Source organism: Chlorocebus sabaeus, chromosome 6, assembly GCF_047675955.1.
Source record: "Chlorocebus sabaeus isolate Y175 chromosome 6, mChlSab1.0.hap1, whole genome shotgun sequence".
NCBI lineage: Eukaryota > Metazoa > Chordata > Mammalia > Primates > Cercopithecidae > Chlorocebus > Chlorocebus sabaeus.
The window spans coordinates 25592330-25610292 of record NC_132909.1 but is presented as its reverse complement, the minus strand read 5'-3'; the positions used below and the strand labels follow the sequence as shown (position 1 = coordinate 25610292).

Sequence of the window (17963 nt, the reverse complement as noted above, 5' to 3'; positions counted from 1 at the left end):
ATTGAAGGAAGTGCCAAAAAACTCAATAATGAAGATAAATCAGCTTTAATGTAAATTTTTTCTGTGTGTGCAATGGGGACAGTTGTTTCCAATCAGTCCAAGATTCCTGGATACCTTGGCCATTTCTTGCCATATGGGTTTATGAGGGTTCACAATGGGATGGGCATAGATGGGTCTTGTTGTGATTGTAGAGCTTTTATTAGCCTTTCCGCTTGGTTCAAAATATGGGAGGATATTTTGATAAGTGTGTCTAAGGGCTCATTTTTCTTTTGCTTCAGGCTCCAACATGACTCCCATATTAGTCATTGGTCTAGACCCTGGATTCCTTACATGACTTGCAAAACATGCATTGAAGCAGGCAGCATCTTCAACAAAACTGCATATTTTGGCCAGGTGTGGTGGCTCATGTCTGTAACCCCAGCACTTTGGGAGGCTGAGGCAAGAGGATCCCTTGAGTCCAGGAATTTGAGGCTGCAGTGAGCCATGATTGCACCACTGCACTCCAGCCTGGGCAACAGAGCAAGACCTTGTCTCTACAAAAAAATGAAAAAATTAGCCTGGCATGGTGGTACACACCTGTCATCCCACCTACTTGGGAGGCTGAGGTGGAGAGGATTGCTTGAGCCCAGGAGTTTGAGGGTACAGTGAGCTATGGTTGCAGCTCTGCACTCTAGCCTGGGAGAAAAAGTGAGGCTCTGTTTCTAAAAACACTAAGCAGCAGCAGCAACAATGACAACAACAACAACAACAACAACAACAACAACAACAACAAATGAACAAACCGCAGATCCACCCTACCATTGCCCCTGCCTCTGTTGAGCATTTTTGCCATGCGTAAATAAATGCCTGCTCTTCCGCAGTCAGCAGTCTGAGGAAATTCTGAAACCAAATTACACATAGGCTAGTGCTCTATGCCGTCAATCTGTAATGTATCTTGTTATTTGATTTTTACATCCTTTAATATATTTTCCTAAGAAGTCTGCTTCTTGGAAAAATCACCAAAGGAATTAGAAGACAGAGAATAAGAAAACCCAGAAAAACTAAAAAGATTTTTCTTCCCCCCAATTTTTATTAAAATGCAATCAACCTGCGCAGTGCGAGTGAGTGAGTGAGTGAGTGAGTGAGTGAGTGAGTGAGTGTCTACGCTTTCACTAACGGACCATCAGTTTCTCTCAACCTTCTCTCCATAAACGGAGAATATCAAATGAGGGGCTAGGGGTGTCAGAAAAGGGTTGGGAGCCTCAGCTCATGTTGGTGGGCCCTCTGTGCCTTGGAGCCTTTGGGGACCTCTGATTTCACATCCGTCTTGACCCTAAATGGCCTTCTCAACCGTCCCCCTGTCTCTCCTGGTTCCTGCCTCACTGGACTCAACCTCTTGGTGGGCAGCTCCCCAGAGGGCAGCCCCAGCCTAAGAAGCAGGCCTCTTCCCGAGTCCTCAGCCTCACGAGGATAGTGGGTAACACGGTGGGCTCAGGGGGCCCTGGGAGATCTCCAAAGGCCTCTGGCGTGTTCACCAATGTCCCCTCACAGGTCTTGCTCGGCACAGGGGGTTCTTCTTAAGAGACGTGACAGGGCACTTGAACCGTGGCAAATGAAAGAGACGGAGGGGCAGGAACAGGGACACCTTGCGAGGAAGACAGGCCTTAGCCTTGTGCCACCCGTATGAGGTTCCCTAAGCAGCCCTCTCTCCCACCTTTTCCCAATCCTCGCTCCCCGACCCTCCTAGCACAGCTGGCTCCAGGAAGGATCAATTCGTGGGCCCAGGAGGAGGCCAGGCGAGCACCGGCCGCCTGGAGCGCTGGGCTGGAGCTCAGAGAACGCGGCGGGGGGCGCGGGCGGGGCGGGGCTGGGCTGGTGCGCAGAGCTGTCCAGCACCCCGAGGCGGGGCGTGCGCCCCCGGCCCGCCCCAGCCGCCTCCGCCCGCCCTGTCAGCGCCACTGCGGCTCGGCGGGCGCGTCACGTGGCTGGCGCAGCGCGGCCTCCAGGCTCCGGGAGCGGGCTAGGGGCCGGGCGGGAGGACGGACAGACCCACGGACGCTCCACCGGCGGCACCCGGCCGGGCGGGCTGGGCGCAGCGCGGGGCGGCCCGGGGACGCCGGGGCCGGGCGGGCTGCGCGCCGCGGGGCATGGGCGCGCCGGGGGTCCCCGGGCCCAGGCCGGCCGCGGCGGGGCTCCCGGGGCGCGGGGGCAGCGGCGGGCGGGGGTCTTCCCTGGCGGCCGCCGCTGAGCCCCCGCGGGGCCCGTGACGCCGCGGCCGATGTGGCCCCGCGCGCGCTACGGGCCTGCACCGCCACCGCACAAAGACGCCTCGGGAGCCGCCGCCTGCACCCGGGCCGCAACAGCCGCGACATCCGGAGCCCGAGCCCAAACCCGAGCCCGAGCCACAGCCAGAGCCAGAGCAGGAGCCGCAGCCGGAGTCGGATCCGGATCCGGACCCGGAGCCGGGGGGCAGGAGGCGGCGCCCGCGGGCGGCCGGGCCCGGTATGGAGAAGCGCGCGGCCGCGGGGCTGGAGGGCGCGCCGGGCGCCCGGGCGCAGCTAGCCGTCGTCTGTTTGGGTGAGTGGGCCGGGCGGGTCCGGGTCCCCCGCGTGGCAGCTCCGCCCCGCGCCCTGACCGACCCCCTCTCAGGCCGCGGCATCCCGGGGCTCCGCACCGCGGTGGCTCCCGCGCGGAGGCCCAGAGAGCGGCCAGCACCGCTTGCCCGCCTGGCCCCGGGCCTGGGAGGGCGACTCTGGTGGCGCAGCCCCGGCTCGCGCCCCGCTCGGAGTAGTGCCCGGAGCCCGGGCTGAGCGCTGGCAGGCGGCCCTTCGTGCAGGCGGCAGCCTTCACCCGGCCCGCCCGCGCTGAGCCTGGAGTCGAGGGGGGCCCCGGGAGCTGGGGACAAAGGCCAGGCCGGCTGTCCCCTGAAGAAGAAGCTGTTTCCGGCCTGGAGTTGGGGTGGGGGCGGGTGTGAGCCGCAGATGGGGACTCGGGGTGCGGGGCAGGGCTGGAGGAGGATGCCAGTGTGGAGGCGGCTTCCAGGGTACTCCTGTTTTCCCTTTGTGTCTCTCAGCCCCTGGGCAGGCCTGTTCAGTTTAGGAGGGTGCTTGGGTTGGGCCAGGGACCGGTCCAGGCCGGGCATGGGGTGGGAGGGTCTCCCGCCCTGTCCGGGAGTTTTTCTGTCCAGCTTTCCAGCGCCCTGCGTGGGCGAGAGGAGAAGGAGTTAAATCCCCAACCCACATGGCTCCTTTATTTACTGTGATGAAGGAGGGAGGCCATTATAAGAACTGGGGGTTATTGGGGGACACCCTATGATGTCACCAGTGAGGGCTCTGTAACCTGACAGGTTTGCCGAAGCCACTGAAATGACAAAATAATCATCCCCAGGCCTCAGGGAGCTCTGACGCTCGGGCAGGCCCGTGCCCCAGCTGTGTGAGCCTGGCTCAATGGGAATGTGCCACTGGGGAGCATGGAGGGTGTAACCTCAGCACGCCCACCCCAACCTGGGTGCAGGGTCATGTGTGTTGGGCTCTGAGCTGCTGGGTGCTGGCATCCATGGTGAGCAGGGCAGGGGGCAGGCGCTCTGTGCTCAGGAGCTTTGACCTGGCTCTGCCCAGGGGTCCTGGGTGTCCTGGGTGGGGGCAGCGGTTCCTGCTTCCTGGCCAGGTGGGATCTGACCCGCATCCTGAACCCTGGGAAGCTGGGCTTGCCCCTCGGCTCTGGGCCCATAACCCCCCCGGGCCAGAGCAGAAGGTGAAAGTAAGGGCCAAACCCCATGGAGGTGGGCGCTTGAGGGGTGGCTGGGAAGTTTTACTTTCCTTCTGAAGGTCAGCGTGGCACGGGGGAAGAGGATGGTTCCATCACTAGCTGCGTACCCTATAAATGGGGATAAGCAGAACTGCCTTCCCTCCTGCCCCTGCTGCTGCTTTCCCCTTGGAGGGGGAAGCTGGTCAAAGTAGTAGGAGCAGGCCAGGTGCGGTGGCAGGTGCCTGTAATCCCAGCACTTTGGGAGACCAAGGCAGGAGAATCGCTTGAGGCCAGGAGTTTGAGACCAGCCTGAGCAACACAGTGATACCTCATCTCTACAAAAACAAACAAACAAACAAACAAACAAAAAACCAGGCATAGTGGTGCACACCTGTAGTTCCAGCTACTTGGGAGGCTCAGGTGGGAGGATTGCTTGAGCCCAGGAGTTTGAAGCTGCAGTGAGCTATGCACTCCAGCCTGGAAAACAGAGCAGGGAAGGCAGGGAGGTGGGGTTGAGGTGGGTAGGGGCCCTCTTGATGGGCGGTCTTGGGCTACGCTCTGGGCCTTTCCCTATAAGAGGAAGGGGACCAGCGGGCCAGCCTTGGGTTTACCTGTGGTGTCCCTCATGGACTGCTGCTGGTCCCCAGCAGGCACCTGAGACCCCTGACCCTTTCTTTGTGTCTCCCACAGTGAACATCTTCCTCACCGGGAGGCTCAGCAGTGCAGTTCCTGCCTTAGGTAAGTAAGCACTTTCTCTCCTTCCTCCATTCCTCCGGGCCCTTTTGGGTGAGTGGGCCCTGAGGACAGGCCTTCAGGGTCCTGGCTCCACCCCGAGTTCCTGTGTGCATCTTTTCTACATCACAAAGGAGCTGTTTGGCTTTGGGCAGGCTTCAACTTCTCTGGGCCTCAGTTCCCTCATCTGTAAAGTGGGTGAAATAACAAGGTCTACTGAAAACTTGGCTCCTAGTATGCCATGAGCCAGTGAGGCAAGCTCTTAGTGCAGTGCCTGGCACATGGTGACTTTATACCACTGGCAAGCTGCCGAGGGTCCCGTGGAATTGACATCTTGTGCTTCACGCAGGCTGTGGGCTTCCTAGGGTTTAATTTATAGGGGTATGACTGAGGGATGACACAGAGAGGCCCATGCCATGGAAAGAACACTTTATTTATTTTCTTGAGAGGAGGGGACATGCCACGCCATGCAGGGCCACCTGGGAATTACTAGGTTTGGACAAGCAGGAGCAAGGGGGGAAGAAAGGTGTAAGTTAGAGCTGGCATCACAGCTTCGTGGGAAAGACGCGGCAGCCAGGCGCTGTGGCTCACGCCTGTAATCCCAGTACTTTGGGAGGTGGGTGGATTGAGTGAGCTTAGGAGTTCAAGACCAGCCTGGCTATCATGGCGAAACTCCACCTCTACTGAAAGATAGCTATAATCCCATCTACTCGGGAGGCTGAAGCAGGAGAATCGCTTGAACCTGGGAGGCGGAAGTTGCAGTGAACTAGCTGAGATTGCACCACTGTATTCCAGCCTGGGCAACAGAGCAAGACTCTGTCTCTAAAAAACAGAAAAGGCAGGGCAAACAGTTTAGGATTGGCTGGATTGAGTCATTCTGCTGGGCTTGGGCTATGGGGGTGCCCACTGGTTGCCTGGTAGCTGGTCTGGGGGTGCTTCAGGGCAGGGAAGATACTGGCTTGGTGTGGGAGGTAAGGTAAGAAGGTGGGTAGAGGACGTGGCCTTGCATCAGCTGCACGTGAAAAGTGAGTTTCAGGCAGCTGACTTGCAAGAGAGAGGTAAACATTTTGGCCAAAAGTACATACAGAATCCCAGAGGACACAGTGAGCACGCTGCCCCCGCCTCTACCTGTTGGCATGGGTCTGTCCAGCCGCTGGCTGTCTTTAAGCTCCGCCCTAGAGGGGCGGCCAAGCCCATCCATCCTTCACTACTGGAGGTAAGGGGCCGCTGGTTGGCAAGTGGATAAGCCCAGGCCCCCCGGGCCCTCAGTGCCACCTGGAGAGTCTGAGGGGAGCCTGAGGGAGCCTGTTCTATCATTGACAAGCCCCCATAGACCTCTGCATCTCTTGCTAATTCTGCCTATATACTGCCATTTCCAGCAACCCCTAAAAAGGTATTAAAGTAAGCATAAGTATTTCCATAAAAATGTTAAGTCTGGTTGGGTGTGGTGGCTCACACCTGTAACCCCAGCACTTTGAGAGGCTAAGGCAAGAGAATGCTTGAGCCCTGGAGTTTGAGACCAGCCTGAGCAACATAGTGAGACTCCATCTCTCCAAAAAATTCTGAAAATTAGCTGGGCACGTTGGCATGTGCCTGTAGTCTTAGCTACTCGGGAGACTGAGGCAGGATGATTGCTTGAGCCCAGGAGTTTGAGATTGTAGTGGGCTATGACGGCTCTACTGTACTCCAGCCTGGGTGACAGAGCGAGACCCTGTCTGTAAAACAAAAACCAAAACCTGAGGTCAAGGTGCAGCCAGGGAGAACAATGGGGGCCTCTGACTTGTTCGTTGCCTGCTGTTCTGCTTGGTGGGGCAGGAGGTGCCTGGGTTGCTAGTTCTGCACAGGGCCTGGCTTGCTGGAGAAAGGACCTGGAGCTGTCAGGCAGCGGGACCCCTGCTGCTGGCTGTGGTTGAGGGGAAGGCCCAGGGTGCACAGAAGCTGTGCTCACTGGCTCCTCTGGCAGGCTCAGGCCTCTTTCCCTCTCTCTTTGCCCTGAGTTGTGCTCTCGGGAGCCCAGCCTCCTCTGCTGCTTCGGGCTGGCCGAGGGCCAGGCCTCGCTCAGTGCTGACCTAGCCCCAGCCCTGTCTGCTGTCCTGGTCCCCACAACTGATGGTGGCCCAGTCTCCCATCCCAATTTCCAGGAAAAGGCTTACTGGCCCGGCCTGGGTCAGATGTCTGTGGCCATGGTAGAGAGTCCGGGGAAGGGGGAATGAGGCTGTCACAGCTTATGAATGTGAACCCCCAGGGCACCCTCCTGCTGGTGGGTGTGTTACCCCAAATGCGCATATACCCCCCGTTTAGAAAAGTGCTTCCCTGAGGACTAGGGCCACTCATGGAGCTTGGGCGAAGAGAACACTGTCCAGGTCCTTAGCTGTCAAGACCTCAGGTCCCAACAGGGTCCTCGTTGCAGCCCCTGGTGCCCTCTGTGATGGGAGCTGCACACCCAGTGCGCAAGGCCATGGGTGGTGGTCTGGGATCCTCGCTGTCCTAGAGTCCACCTCTGACACCTCCAGCCTTACTGACCAGCTGCAGGTGGCCCAAGGTACCCCCCTCCCAGCATGGCTCCGTGACCCTGCATTTCCATGGCTTTCCCTGGGATTCCTGTTGCATGGGACCCTGGATTGGGAACCCTTCCCCCAGCCCCTTCTCCACCCTCACTAGGCTCAGGTGCTCCAGAGGGTCTGGTAGGGCTGTCTGGGGACCTCACAGGTTTTTTACCCCCCAGCAAACCCCATCCTAAGCGTAGGTATGTGGGGCTCTGACTGGTCAGAACACCTCCTGCATCCCACCGGCCTCTGGGCTCAGCCCTGAAGCTACTGTGGCCCCAGTGGGGAGAGCCTGGGCACGGGCTTCATGCAGTTTGCAGGCAGCTGGCAGCTTCCCCGGCACGTCTGGGGTGGGACTCCCAGCTCCCCGTCGTCGGGTTGCACCAGGCAGGTTGGCGGGGGTATTGATCAACTTTGGAAATTGGATCTGCAAATTGTGCTTCCTCAGGCCTTGCAGTGTCCTCTCAGGAATATTTGATGACTCTTTGGACCAGGAAAGGACACTGGCCTAAAAGTGCCCGGTCATTCCTTCCCTACTTGTGTGGGCCACCATGGCTCCCAGGGCCCAGGCCATCTTGTGCCTGAGAGAAGGCAGGTCACCACCAGCTGAAGCTCAGACAGACCTCTCGGCTGCCCCCAACACCCCCAAACCCCTCCCTCTTCCCCATTATCCCGCAAATCATGCAGTCCTCCCATCTGCCCTCACTGCCTGCCCACTGCTACACAGCCCATCATGAACCTCACCTCCATGGGGCATTCCTGGAGACCCCCTCCTCACTGGCAGCCCCTGACCCCAGTCCCCCACCACATGCACATCTGCCTCAGGTCAAGCAGGGTCCTTGCCTAGGCTGGGCACGGTGGGGCACACCTGTAGTGTGAGCACTTTGGGAGGCTGAGGTGGGAGGATCCCTTGAGCCTGGAAGTTGAGGCTGCAGTAAGCTGTGATCGCACCACGGCACTGCAGCCTGGGAGACAGAGCTAGACCTTGTCTCAGGAAAAAAAAAAAAAAAAAAAAAAAAAAAAGAGTCCCTGCCTAGAACTCGCAGCTCCCTGCACAGAGCCCAGCCTCCCTCTGGTCCCGCATCCCCTCTGCATGAGGCTGGGCTGCTGCTGCCCCCAGCGTGGTGTCCGCCAACCCACTTTGGAGAAGAGCACACAGTTTAACCTAGTTGCTCTGATGTGGAAATTTCCGGGGAGCCCCCAGGAGTGAGGCTGGTTGGAGGCACCCATTGCCAGGGCTTTGCTGAGAGGCAGAGCGGCTGGCAGTTGCCCCTTCCTCTGCTCCTGATGTGGCTGGTGGCCTCCCAACCCCTGATGAAGGGGCCAGACATAGGTGTATGAGGGAGAAGGGTTCTGGCCTAGGTGAGTGGGAAGAGAGAAAGGTGGCAGGTGACACCTGGCTTTTCCTAGAAAGTGTGGGTGAGACACCTGGCCCCCAAGGGCCCCGAGGAGAGGGGCAGGTCTATGTCTATCCCCTGGGGAAGGCCTCCAGGGCTGGGTAGGAATGGACAGTGCCTTGTCCTGCCCCTATGGAGGACAGGGCACCTCATAGGTTTTTACCCCTCGGCAAAAAGGTGAACATGGGAGGTTCCCAGCCGTGCTGACTCAGAGGCTGACACCTCAGCTTAGCATGTGCTTTAGAGATGCAATGTGGGGGACGTTACCACCCCAGCCTCACTGGGCCTTCCCTTTTGTGGAACCTTCTTTTCGGACCCCTCCAGCAGGAAAGATCTCTTCTTTTGGATTTCCTTCTTCTTTTTTTTTTTTGGAGAAAAAGTCTTGCTCTGTCACCCAGGCTGGACTGCAGTGATATGATCATGGTTCACCGCACTCTCCACCTCCTGGGTTCAAGCGATTCTCCTGCCTCAGCCTCCCGAGTCACAGACGCCCACTACCACGCCTGGCTGATTTTTGTACTTTTAGTAGAGACGGGGTTTTCCCATGTTGGTCAGGCTGATCTCAAACTCCTGACCTCAAATGATCCCCCCGCCTCGGCCTCTGAAAGTGCTGAGCCGACAGGCATGAGCCACTGCACCCGGCCTCTTTTGGATTTCTTAACCCTACACCTCCCAAGGAATCCCAGTTCAGACCTCAGGGCTCTGTGAGGTCCTCATGGCCAGTGGCCTCACCCAGCAGAGGGAACCAGGCTGGGGCTGGGGCCACTTTGCATGTTTGGGTGGCTGCACCCCGAGACCCCTCTCTGATAGTTTATCTCCTGCCCTCTCGGGCTGGGAGCAGGGTGTACAGCGCCCTATTTCTGGGGCAGGATCGGAGGCTGGTTGTGGGGGCTGCCTCCCAGGGCCATGTGTGAGTTTCAGGTGGAGAGGCGCTGACTTGCACCTCACTGACCCGGGACTGTCAAGGGTCTGATGGTGACGTGGTGGTGGCCGGCCTTGCTTTAGGACCAAAAGTTCTGTTCTTATCCTTGTTGTTCTCACGAGCTGTTCATGGGGGTTACCAGCTCCCTAGTAGTCACAGTCCCAGATCACCTGGGCCTTCATGGTCCCAGTAGGCCCCTGGGGGAAGGGGCTTCAGCTCTCAGCTCATGGCTGCAGCTGCCCAGCAGGTCCTCAGATGGACCCGTCCACTCAGGGACCCACATCTGTGGAGCACCTGCCATGCGTCAGGCACTGCACAGAGTCCTGGGACACGGCACGGCCCTGCTTGCCTGTGTGATGTTCATCCGGTCAGTCCCAACAGCAAAAGGGAAATGCTCTGTGGCCGAGGCTGGGGGGAGGGGTGGAGGGCTGGAGCTCTGCGGGAGGCAGCCTGGAGGGCTTCCCTGGGAAGGGACCATGGAGCTGGGGGTGGAAGCTGAGGAGTCCGTGAATGGCATAAGAAGGTGGGGATAGCACCCACTAGGGACCACCAGGGCCTCCAGAGCAAGGTTCCCTCCAATGTGAGAGATCGGAGAGGTCCGGGGGGCTAGGGGTGACGGGAGGGATAAGGCAGAGTGTGGGGCAGGGAGGGGCTGGGGCTGCTGCAGTGAATTGTGGTTTTGTGCTAAGAGCATGGGAGGCAGCCAGGGGGCTCTCCTCCCTGTCCCGCAGCTGGGTCCCAGAGGGTCTTGCTGAGAACCAGTGAGAACTCGGCTTGCAAGGTCACGGTGCCAGGGGCCAGCCATGGAAAAGTGAAAAGAGTGTCACTGGGCTTGGGAAAAGCGTCGTCCCTCGCCTTTCCGAGCCTCAGTTTCTCCATCTGTAAAATGGGCCCTGCCTTCATCTCAGGCTGTTGTGAGAATCAGATGGACCAGTACAGGGAAGGGTCAGGGGGCTGTGGGGTTGGGGGTGTGGTCAAGTGCAGGGACCAGCTGCCCGGTCCTGGGAGGGCCAGGGCACAGCGGGGCAGGGCAGGCTCACCATGCTGCCCTGGATGGTTTAGAAGCAGACAGCATGGAGAATGGATGGATTAAAGTGAGGCCCGTGGGGCTGGGCATGGAGGGCTCCTCCTTTGAGCTGGCAGGTGTGATGCTCTTTGCTCAACCTGAGCAGTATACAGTTGGCACTCCATGAATGCATGTTGGCTCAGTGCTGTAGTGAGAAGCTGAGGCCCCCAGAGGACTACAGTGATTCCTGACTCTGCCCTCCCTAGCTGTGTGGCCCCGGGCAAGTCGCCGACCCTCTCTGAGCCTGTTTCCTCACCTGGTTCCGAAATCTACCTTTGGTGGCTTCTCACTTGTACTCAGGATGAAACCCAAATTCTGCACAGGGTGTGATCAGACCCAGGTGGCGTTTCCAGCCACAGCTGGACTTTGCCACCTCTCTTCAGGCCTGTTGTAGGATTTTCATTCTACCCAGGGGATCTGTGTAAAGTCCATCTGCTCCCACCCCCAGCCTGTGAGTTCCGTAGAGCAGGCCTTAGTCCCGCCTTACTCAGCGTGCCTACCATGCATGCTTGGCACATAGTAGGTGCTCAGTAAATACATGTTGAGTGAGCAAAGCGCCAGGGAGGGCAGGCAGGGGGCTGTCGCAGGATGGGCTATGCCGGCCGGGCAGGCCTAGTGGTGTGGAATTCTGCACTGAGCCGAGGCCACGAGGCTACACCTTGGAGGTGCCGGCTGCCAGGAGGGGCTGTTGGTGGGTTTCCTCCTAGCTCTGCCAGAGGTGCGGGGGACAGGACCTAGGCTCTAGTTCACTGCGTAGGGTTGGAGGCTATAGCTGCCCCAAGTCTAGGGGGCCCTACTTGGCCTCCCGTACACACCACCTCCGTGAAGTGACAAGTCGTGGCCTTGCCCTTGGCCATGGCCACCCTTGGCTGGGCTAGATCCCACCATGGGGCAGGGCTGTGCTGAAGCCCCTACCCCCCGCTGCAACCCGCTTCCCAACCAAAGATGGGCCGGCCTTTCTCGGCCTCCTCTCCCGACAGCAGCCTGCAGTGGGAAGCTGGAGCAGCACACGGAGCGGCGTGGGGTCATCTACAGCCCGGCCTGGCCCCTCAACTACCCGCCAGGCACCAACTGCAGCTGGTACATCCAGGGCGACCGTGGTGACATGATTACCATCAGGTAGGGGCGCCCGGGGGTGTCGGAAGGAATCGATGTGGACCCACACGCGTGGGGTGAGTGAGAATGTGTGTGTGTGAGAGCAGGTGTGGAGGGCACACGCCTGAGGGTGTACGTGTGTGTGAGCAGGTGTGGGATCATGTGCATGTGTGTGAGCATATGTGTGAGGTGTGTGTGAGCGCTCATGTGTGAGCAGGTGTGAACAGGTGTGTGGGTGTTTGCATGTGAGCATTTATGAGTAGGTGTGTGTGCATGCAGATGTGTGCATGTGTGAGACAGGCGTGTGTAGGTATTTGAGGTGTGTGGCATGTGCATGCATGTGAGCACAGGTAAGTAGGTGTGTGTGCATATGTGAGTGCGTGTCTGTGCATGTATGTGAACGCACGTGTGCTTGTGTACGTGTACAAGCCCATGTCGGGGGAGACATAAAGGACACGTGAGAGAGTGCACGTGTGAGCACATGTATGCGCACGAGCCATGCCTGCACAGGTGCAGAGCGCGTGTATGTGTGCATGCATGTAAGATAACGGGTGTAACCATGCGTGAGCCGTAAGCATGCATGTGTACATGTGAAAGCATGCACACAAATGTGTCCAGTGCCCTGGGTCTCCACGGGCCTCTGTGGCGAGGTGCCCAAGCTGGACTTTTTCCTGGTTTGAGCCTCGTTCATGGGGTGTGGGGGGTCTCAGTCACTCAGCCCTGCCAGGAAGGCAGGCCCCCAGCACACATGCCACTGGGAGCACAGCCTGGGACTAGTGGGCATGGTCTGATGTCTCTGAGGTGGCAGAGGTGTCCTCTCTGTCCTGCAGGGGTGGCTGGGGGCCAGGCTGGCACTGAGCCCAGAGCATGGTTTCCACAGGGGGCCTTGGGGAGGGGAGTGAATCAGGCAAAGCCCGGGTGCTCGAGCTGCAGGGACATGCAGAAGGAAAGGGGGCCAGGCAGCGAGCGGTGGTCCTGGTCAGGAGTGGTCATGGGGACATTTGGCTGGGGAGTCACTATAGGTTCCATCTGCCATAGTTTTCCCAAATGCCAGAGCCCAAAAGGTGCAACCCCCGACTTACTCCATAGCTGCAATGCATGAGGATGTGATGGGCATGGGCAGGGTCTGTCCTAGTCTCTGTGCCTCAGTTTCCCCAAGGGCCAGGGGGTTCAGGGCCAATGTATCTCTGGAGATGACAAGCTGTCAACCTGCTGCAGCCTCGGCCAGCCTCATGGGCACAGTCTCACCCTCACTGCCCCTGCCTAGGACTTTGTGCTGGGCCCATCCTAGTGGTCCCGAGGTGGAGGGGTCTGGGCCCTTGGGCCTCTGCCCTTTTGGGGAGGGTGTCAGGGCGGGGGGCTCTTGACTTCCTGCTGCACTTCGGCTTCAGGCTGGGGGTGTCATGTGCACTGATGGAGGGAAGGGCAGCCGCAGCAGAGCTGGAAATGACCTGTATGGACATCGCAATTCTTCATGGAGCCTCCCGTGCACACCTGGATGGGGACAGTGTGGGGACAGAGTGGCTGGGAGTGGAGGAACCAGGCAATCTGGAACACGAGGAGTGGGGGCGGCCGGCTGGGACGGGGCTGGCTGTCCTGGCCGTGGCTCCAGCCTGACCACTCTCTGCTGGTCCTCGGCCATGGAGGTCCTGCCTACGGCCTCATGTCTGGGTCCTCTCCGCCTCCCTGCAGCTTCCGCAACTTTGACGTGGAGGAGTCCCACCAGTGCTCCCTGGACTGGCTCCTGCTGGGCCCAGCGGCCCCGCCCCGCCAGGAGGCCTTCCGCCTCTGTGGCTCTGCCATCCCGCCTGCCTTCATCTCTGCCCGAGACCACGTCTGGATTTTCTTCCACTCAGATGCCTCCAGCTCCGGCCAGGCCCAGGGCTTCCGTCTGTCTTACATCCGAGGTGATAGCGGCCGCAGGGCAGGCAGGACACCACAGAGCACACCGTGCATGCCGAAAGGCTCCCGGCCCACAGGGGCAGCACCCTCCACAGGGCTCCGGCTCCCTGCAGGATGTCCCCTGACCACCCTGTCAATCTCAGGACAGTGGCAGAACTGGGCATGTGGATGCCTCGGACCTCTCAAGGTCACTGGCCCCACTTCCCGGTCTTGGCGAGTTGTGGGAACTCACCCCTAACCCCAGACTCAGGTCAGGGACTGAGCCCACCCTGGTGTTGGAGGGGTCTCTGCTTCCACGGTGATGGGGAACCACCTGCCCACTTTTGGCCCCAGGCCCCCTGGCCAAAGGGAGGCTCTTCTGTCTCCTGACTGTCCCCTGCTACCTCTCCACCCCACAGGGAAGCTGGGCCAGGCGTCCTGCCAGGCAGATGAGTTCCGCTGTGACAATGGCAAGTGCCTGCCCGGCCCGTGGCAGTGCAACGCAGTGGATGAGTGTGGAGACGGCTCTGATGAGGGCAACTGCTCGGCGCCCGCCTCGGAGCCTCCAGGCAGCCTGTGTCCCGGGGGGACCTTTCCCTGCAGCGGGGCGCGCTCCACGCGCTGCCTGCCTGTGGAGCGGCGCTGTGACGGCTTGCAGGACTGCGGCGATGGCTCGGATGAGGCGGGCTGCCCCGACCTGGCGTGCGGCAGGCGGCTGGGCAGCTTCTACGGCTCCTTTGCCTCCCCAGACCTGTTCGGCGCGGCCCGTGGGCCCTCGGACCTTCACTGCACATGGCTGGTGGACACGCAGGACTCGCGGCGGGTGCTGCTGCAGCTGGAACTGCGGCTGGGCTACGACGACTACGTGCAGGTATACGAGGGCCTGGGTGAGCGCGGGGACCGCCTGCTGCAGACGCTGTCCTACCGCAGCAACCACCGGCCCGTGAGCCTGGAGGCCGCCCAGGGCCGCCTCACCGTGGCGTACCATGCGCGCGCCCGCAGCGCCGGCCACGGCTTCAACGCCACCTATCAGGTGAAGGGCTATTGCCTTCCCTGGGAGCAGCCGTGCGGGAGCAGCAGTGACAGTGATGGGGGCAGCGCGGGCGACCAGGGCTGCTTCTCGGAACCACAGCGCTGCGACGGCTGGTGGCATTGCGCCAGCGGCCGAGACGAGCAGGGTTGCCCTGCCTGCCCGCCCGATCAGTACCCCTGCGAGGGTGGCAGTGGTCTGTGCTACACGCCTGCCGACCGTTGCAACAACCAGAAAAGCTGCCCCGACGGCGCAGACGAGAAGAACTGCTTCTCCTGCCAGCCCGGCACCTTCCACTGTGGTACTAACCTGTGCATCTTCGAGACGTGGCGCTGTGACGGCCAGGAAGACTGCCAGGACGGCAGCGATGAGCACGGGTGCCTGGCCGCCGTGCCCCGCAAGGTCATCACCGCGGCGCTCATCGGCAGCCTGGTGTGCGGCCTGCTGCTGGTCATCGCGCTGGGCTGCGCCTTCAAGCTCTACTCACTGCGCACGCAGGAGTACAGGTGGGCGCTGTGCCCACAGCCAGGGGACCGGGCTTCTTCATCGCCCAGGCTTGCTGTCCCCACGGCTGTGGGTTTGCAGATGGGGGCCTGGACCAGCTACCTGGAGGCTGCCCTGTGCACACTGGGGTCCCTACATTTTGGGATGTCTGGGTGGAGGGTGGACCCGGAATCCTGTTGCTGCTGCAGGTCCCGGGCAGCCCAGCCATGTCGCCCTCTGCCCACCGCTTCCAGGGCCTTCGAGACCCAGATGACGCGCCTGGAGGCTGAGTTCGTGCGGCGGGAGGCACCTCCGTCCTATGGTCAGCTCATCGCGCAGGGCCTCATTCCACCCGTGGAGGACTTTCCTGTCTACAGTGCCTCCCAGGTGAGCCCCTGGAGGGCGCGAGGCCCCTCTGGGGCCAGGTGGGACAGTGTGTGGAGAAGGCTGGTCCAGCGGTCACAGGAGTGGGAGGCAAGGCCTGGACAGGGTGACCTGGGGGCCCATGGCCAGGTAGGAGGATGGACAAGGTGGTCTCTTGGGTCTCAGGTCCCTTGGGGGTGTGCTGACTCCTGCCCCTGAGCAGCCTGGCCGCCCCCTCAGCCGCATCCCCCTGCCCCCACCCTGCCCCACCCCACCCCGCCCCACCCCACCCCACCCCACCCCACCCCACAGGCCTCTGTGCTGCAGAATCTTCGCACAGCCATGCGGAGACAGATGCGTCGGCACGCTTCCCGCCGGGGGCCCTCCCGCCGCCGCCTCGGCCGCCTCTGGAACCGGCTCTTTCACCGGCCGCGGGTGCCCCGAGGCCAGATCCCACTGCTGACTGCAGCACGCCCCTCACAGACCGTGCTGGGTGATGGGTTCCTCCAGCCTGCTCCAGGGGCTGCCCCCGACCCCCCAGCACCGCTTACGGACACAGGCAGCCCCAGGGTGGCCGGAGATGGGCCCCCCAGTGCCCCCAGCCATGCACCGGAGGTGGGACCTTCAGGGCCACCCTTGCCGTCAGGCCTGCGAGACCCAGAGTGCAGGCCTGTGGACAAGGACAGAAAGGTCTGCAGGGAGCCACTGGCAGACGGTCCAGCTCCTGCGGATGCACCTCGGGAGCCCTGCTCAGCCCAGGACCCGCACCCCCAGGCCTCCACTGCCAGCAGCACCCTGGGCCCCCACTCGCCAGAGCCACTGGGGGTCTGCAGGAGCCCCCCGCCCCCTTGCTCCCCAATGCTGGAGGCCAGCGATGATGAGGCCCTGTTGGTCTGTTGACTGCCGGGTTCGCTGGTGACCGCCACAGCCCCGCTTTGTAACCAGGGAATACACAGTCATTTCTACCCTGCCTCTGCGTCCTTTCTTATGGAGAGGCCCTCCGGGGACCCCAGCGGAGGGGCTGGGCCCTCAGCCAGCTGGCTGCACTGGTGGGCATGGTGGGCGGGAGCTCTGGGACTGAACAGTGGGGGAGAAGGGGGGAGCGGTGAGCCCGTCTGCAGGATCCCAGCGTACACAAGCACCCTGGGGTCTCACTTCTCTGCCCCCACTTCATTCTGGGAACCGATTTCCAAAGAAGCAGAGGACCAGAGCTTTTTTGCTTCATCTGCCCTGCAGTGGCACCAGCTGCCCGTAGAGCTGGGAGTTGTCATGAGGATGGGGCTGGGCCATGGGGATGCTGGGTCTCATCCGTGGTGAGTGTTCTGCCCATGCCTCACCCTCTTCCTGTCCAGCAAGGCCCCTGGAGGACCTGGGTTGGGCAGCTCCTGCCAAGCCCTCAGGCCCCTGACCAGGCAGGTGCCCTTTGCCTTCCTTGAGGGTCCAATCTCCTGGGCACTGTGGCGGGGCTGGGGTGTATACCTGGCATACAGGAAGCCCCTGGAGTTCCCTGCAGGCCTCAAAGCCCCCAGGACATGCTGCTATGTGCTTTCTGGGGACAAAGAAGCCGAGACACCAACAGCAGTGGCCACATCTGTTCCATCCTAGCTCAGGGCCTCAGTTTCCCCACCTGTAAGCCAGGGTGAGACTGAGGGCTCTGAAGTCCTGACCTTCACTCTGTGGTGGTTTATGAGAAGAAAGACGATCCCAGCTGGGAGCCCCTAAGCTCTCCTGGGTGGCCAAGCTCAGACTGGCATCGAGGGGCCTGGGGGAGGGGCGGACTGAGCTGCTCCCCTCGATGTCCTTTTAGGGCCGGGGGACTCTGGGTGCCATGGTAGGGAGTGCCTGTGTCAAGCAGCAAAGCCCCCTAATGTCGAGAGTCTCCTTCAGGGCCTGTCACAGCGTCTTCCCGGCCAGCAACATGTGTGCACCCACCGAGGTACGCCCCGACCACTCCCATCTGTGCCCATCATGGACTCCCCATAGCACGAGCGAACAGCCAGCCCTGTTTATTTATAGGCTTTTTCAGGAAAAGCTAGCAGGGCAGCGCTAAGACAGGAAACCCAGTCCACATTTCAGGGTTTCCTTAAAACAGGCTTCTAAGAGTCGTATCTTTTTTTTTTTTTTTTTTTTTTTTTTTTTTTTTTTTTTTTGAGGCAGAGTCTCGCTCTGTCGCCCAGGCTGGAGTGCAGTGGCCAGATCTCGGCTCACTGCAAGCTCCGCCTCCCGGGTTCACGCCATTCTCCTGCCTCAGCCTCCCGAGTAGCTGGGACTACAGGCACCAGCCACCTCGCCCGGCTAGTTTTTTGTATTTTTTAGTAGAGACGGGGTTTCACCGTGTTAGCCAGGATGGTCTCGATCTCCTGACCTCGTGATCCACCCGTCTCGGCCTCCCAAAGTGCTGGGATTACAAGCTTGAGCCACCGTGCCCGGCCTCTTTTTTTTTTTTTTTTCCCCAGAAAACAAAAACAAAAACAAAAACTTTTTTGCCAAAACGCCTCCTCAATAAACAACATGTAAACAGAAACAGCTGCTTCAGTCTCTACAAACATCTCATTGTGGCTTCAAGGGCTTGTCTGTGGCAGCCAGCAGGGAGGGTGGGCAGGGGCTATTCTCCTCCTCTTCAGGGGCATCCTGGGGGTAGACCACGAAACACAGCTCCTGGCCCCAGCGTGTCATGGACTCTGAGGACAGACAGATGGACCTTGAGGCCTGACCTCTCGGG

General features: G+C 60.3%; 2 protein-coding genes across 3 annotated transcripts in view; one reads left to right on the top strand and one right to left on the bottom strand.

The window, feature by feature from the left end:
- Positions 1–2227: 2227 nt before the first annotated feature.
- On the top strand, positions 2228–16206 carry LRP3 (LDL receptor related protein 3). Of its 2 annotated transcripts, none has more exons than XM_007996238.3 (7): positions 2228–2556; positions 4417–4464; positions 11373–11508; positions 13177–13391; positions 13785–14901; positions 15133–15265; positions 15554–16206. In XM_007996238.3, the coding sequence occupies exons 1-7, from the start codon at positions 2484–2486 to the stop codon at positions 16139–16141; spliced, it is 2310 nt and encodes a 769-aa protein (XP_007994429.1). In that variant the 5' UTR covers positions 2228–2483; the 3' UTR covers positions 16142–16206. The 2 variants fall into 2 exon arrangements, with proteins under 2 accessions (XP_007994429.1, XP_007994428.1); XM_007996237.3 differs by having other exon boundaries at positions 2229–2556; positions 11370–11508.
- Positions 15764–17963, bottom strand: part of SLC7A10 (solute carrier family 7 member 10) — a 19328-nt gene continuing 17128 nt past the window's right edge. The window contains exon 11 of the mRNA XM_007996239.3: positions 15764–17922. Coding sequence (XP_007994430.1) covers positions 17792–17922 — 131 coding nt within the window. The 3' untranslated portion in view covers positions 15764–17791. The remainder of the gene's footprint in view (positions 17923–17963) is intronic.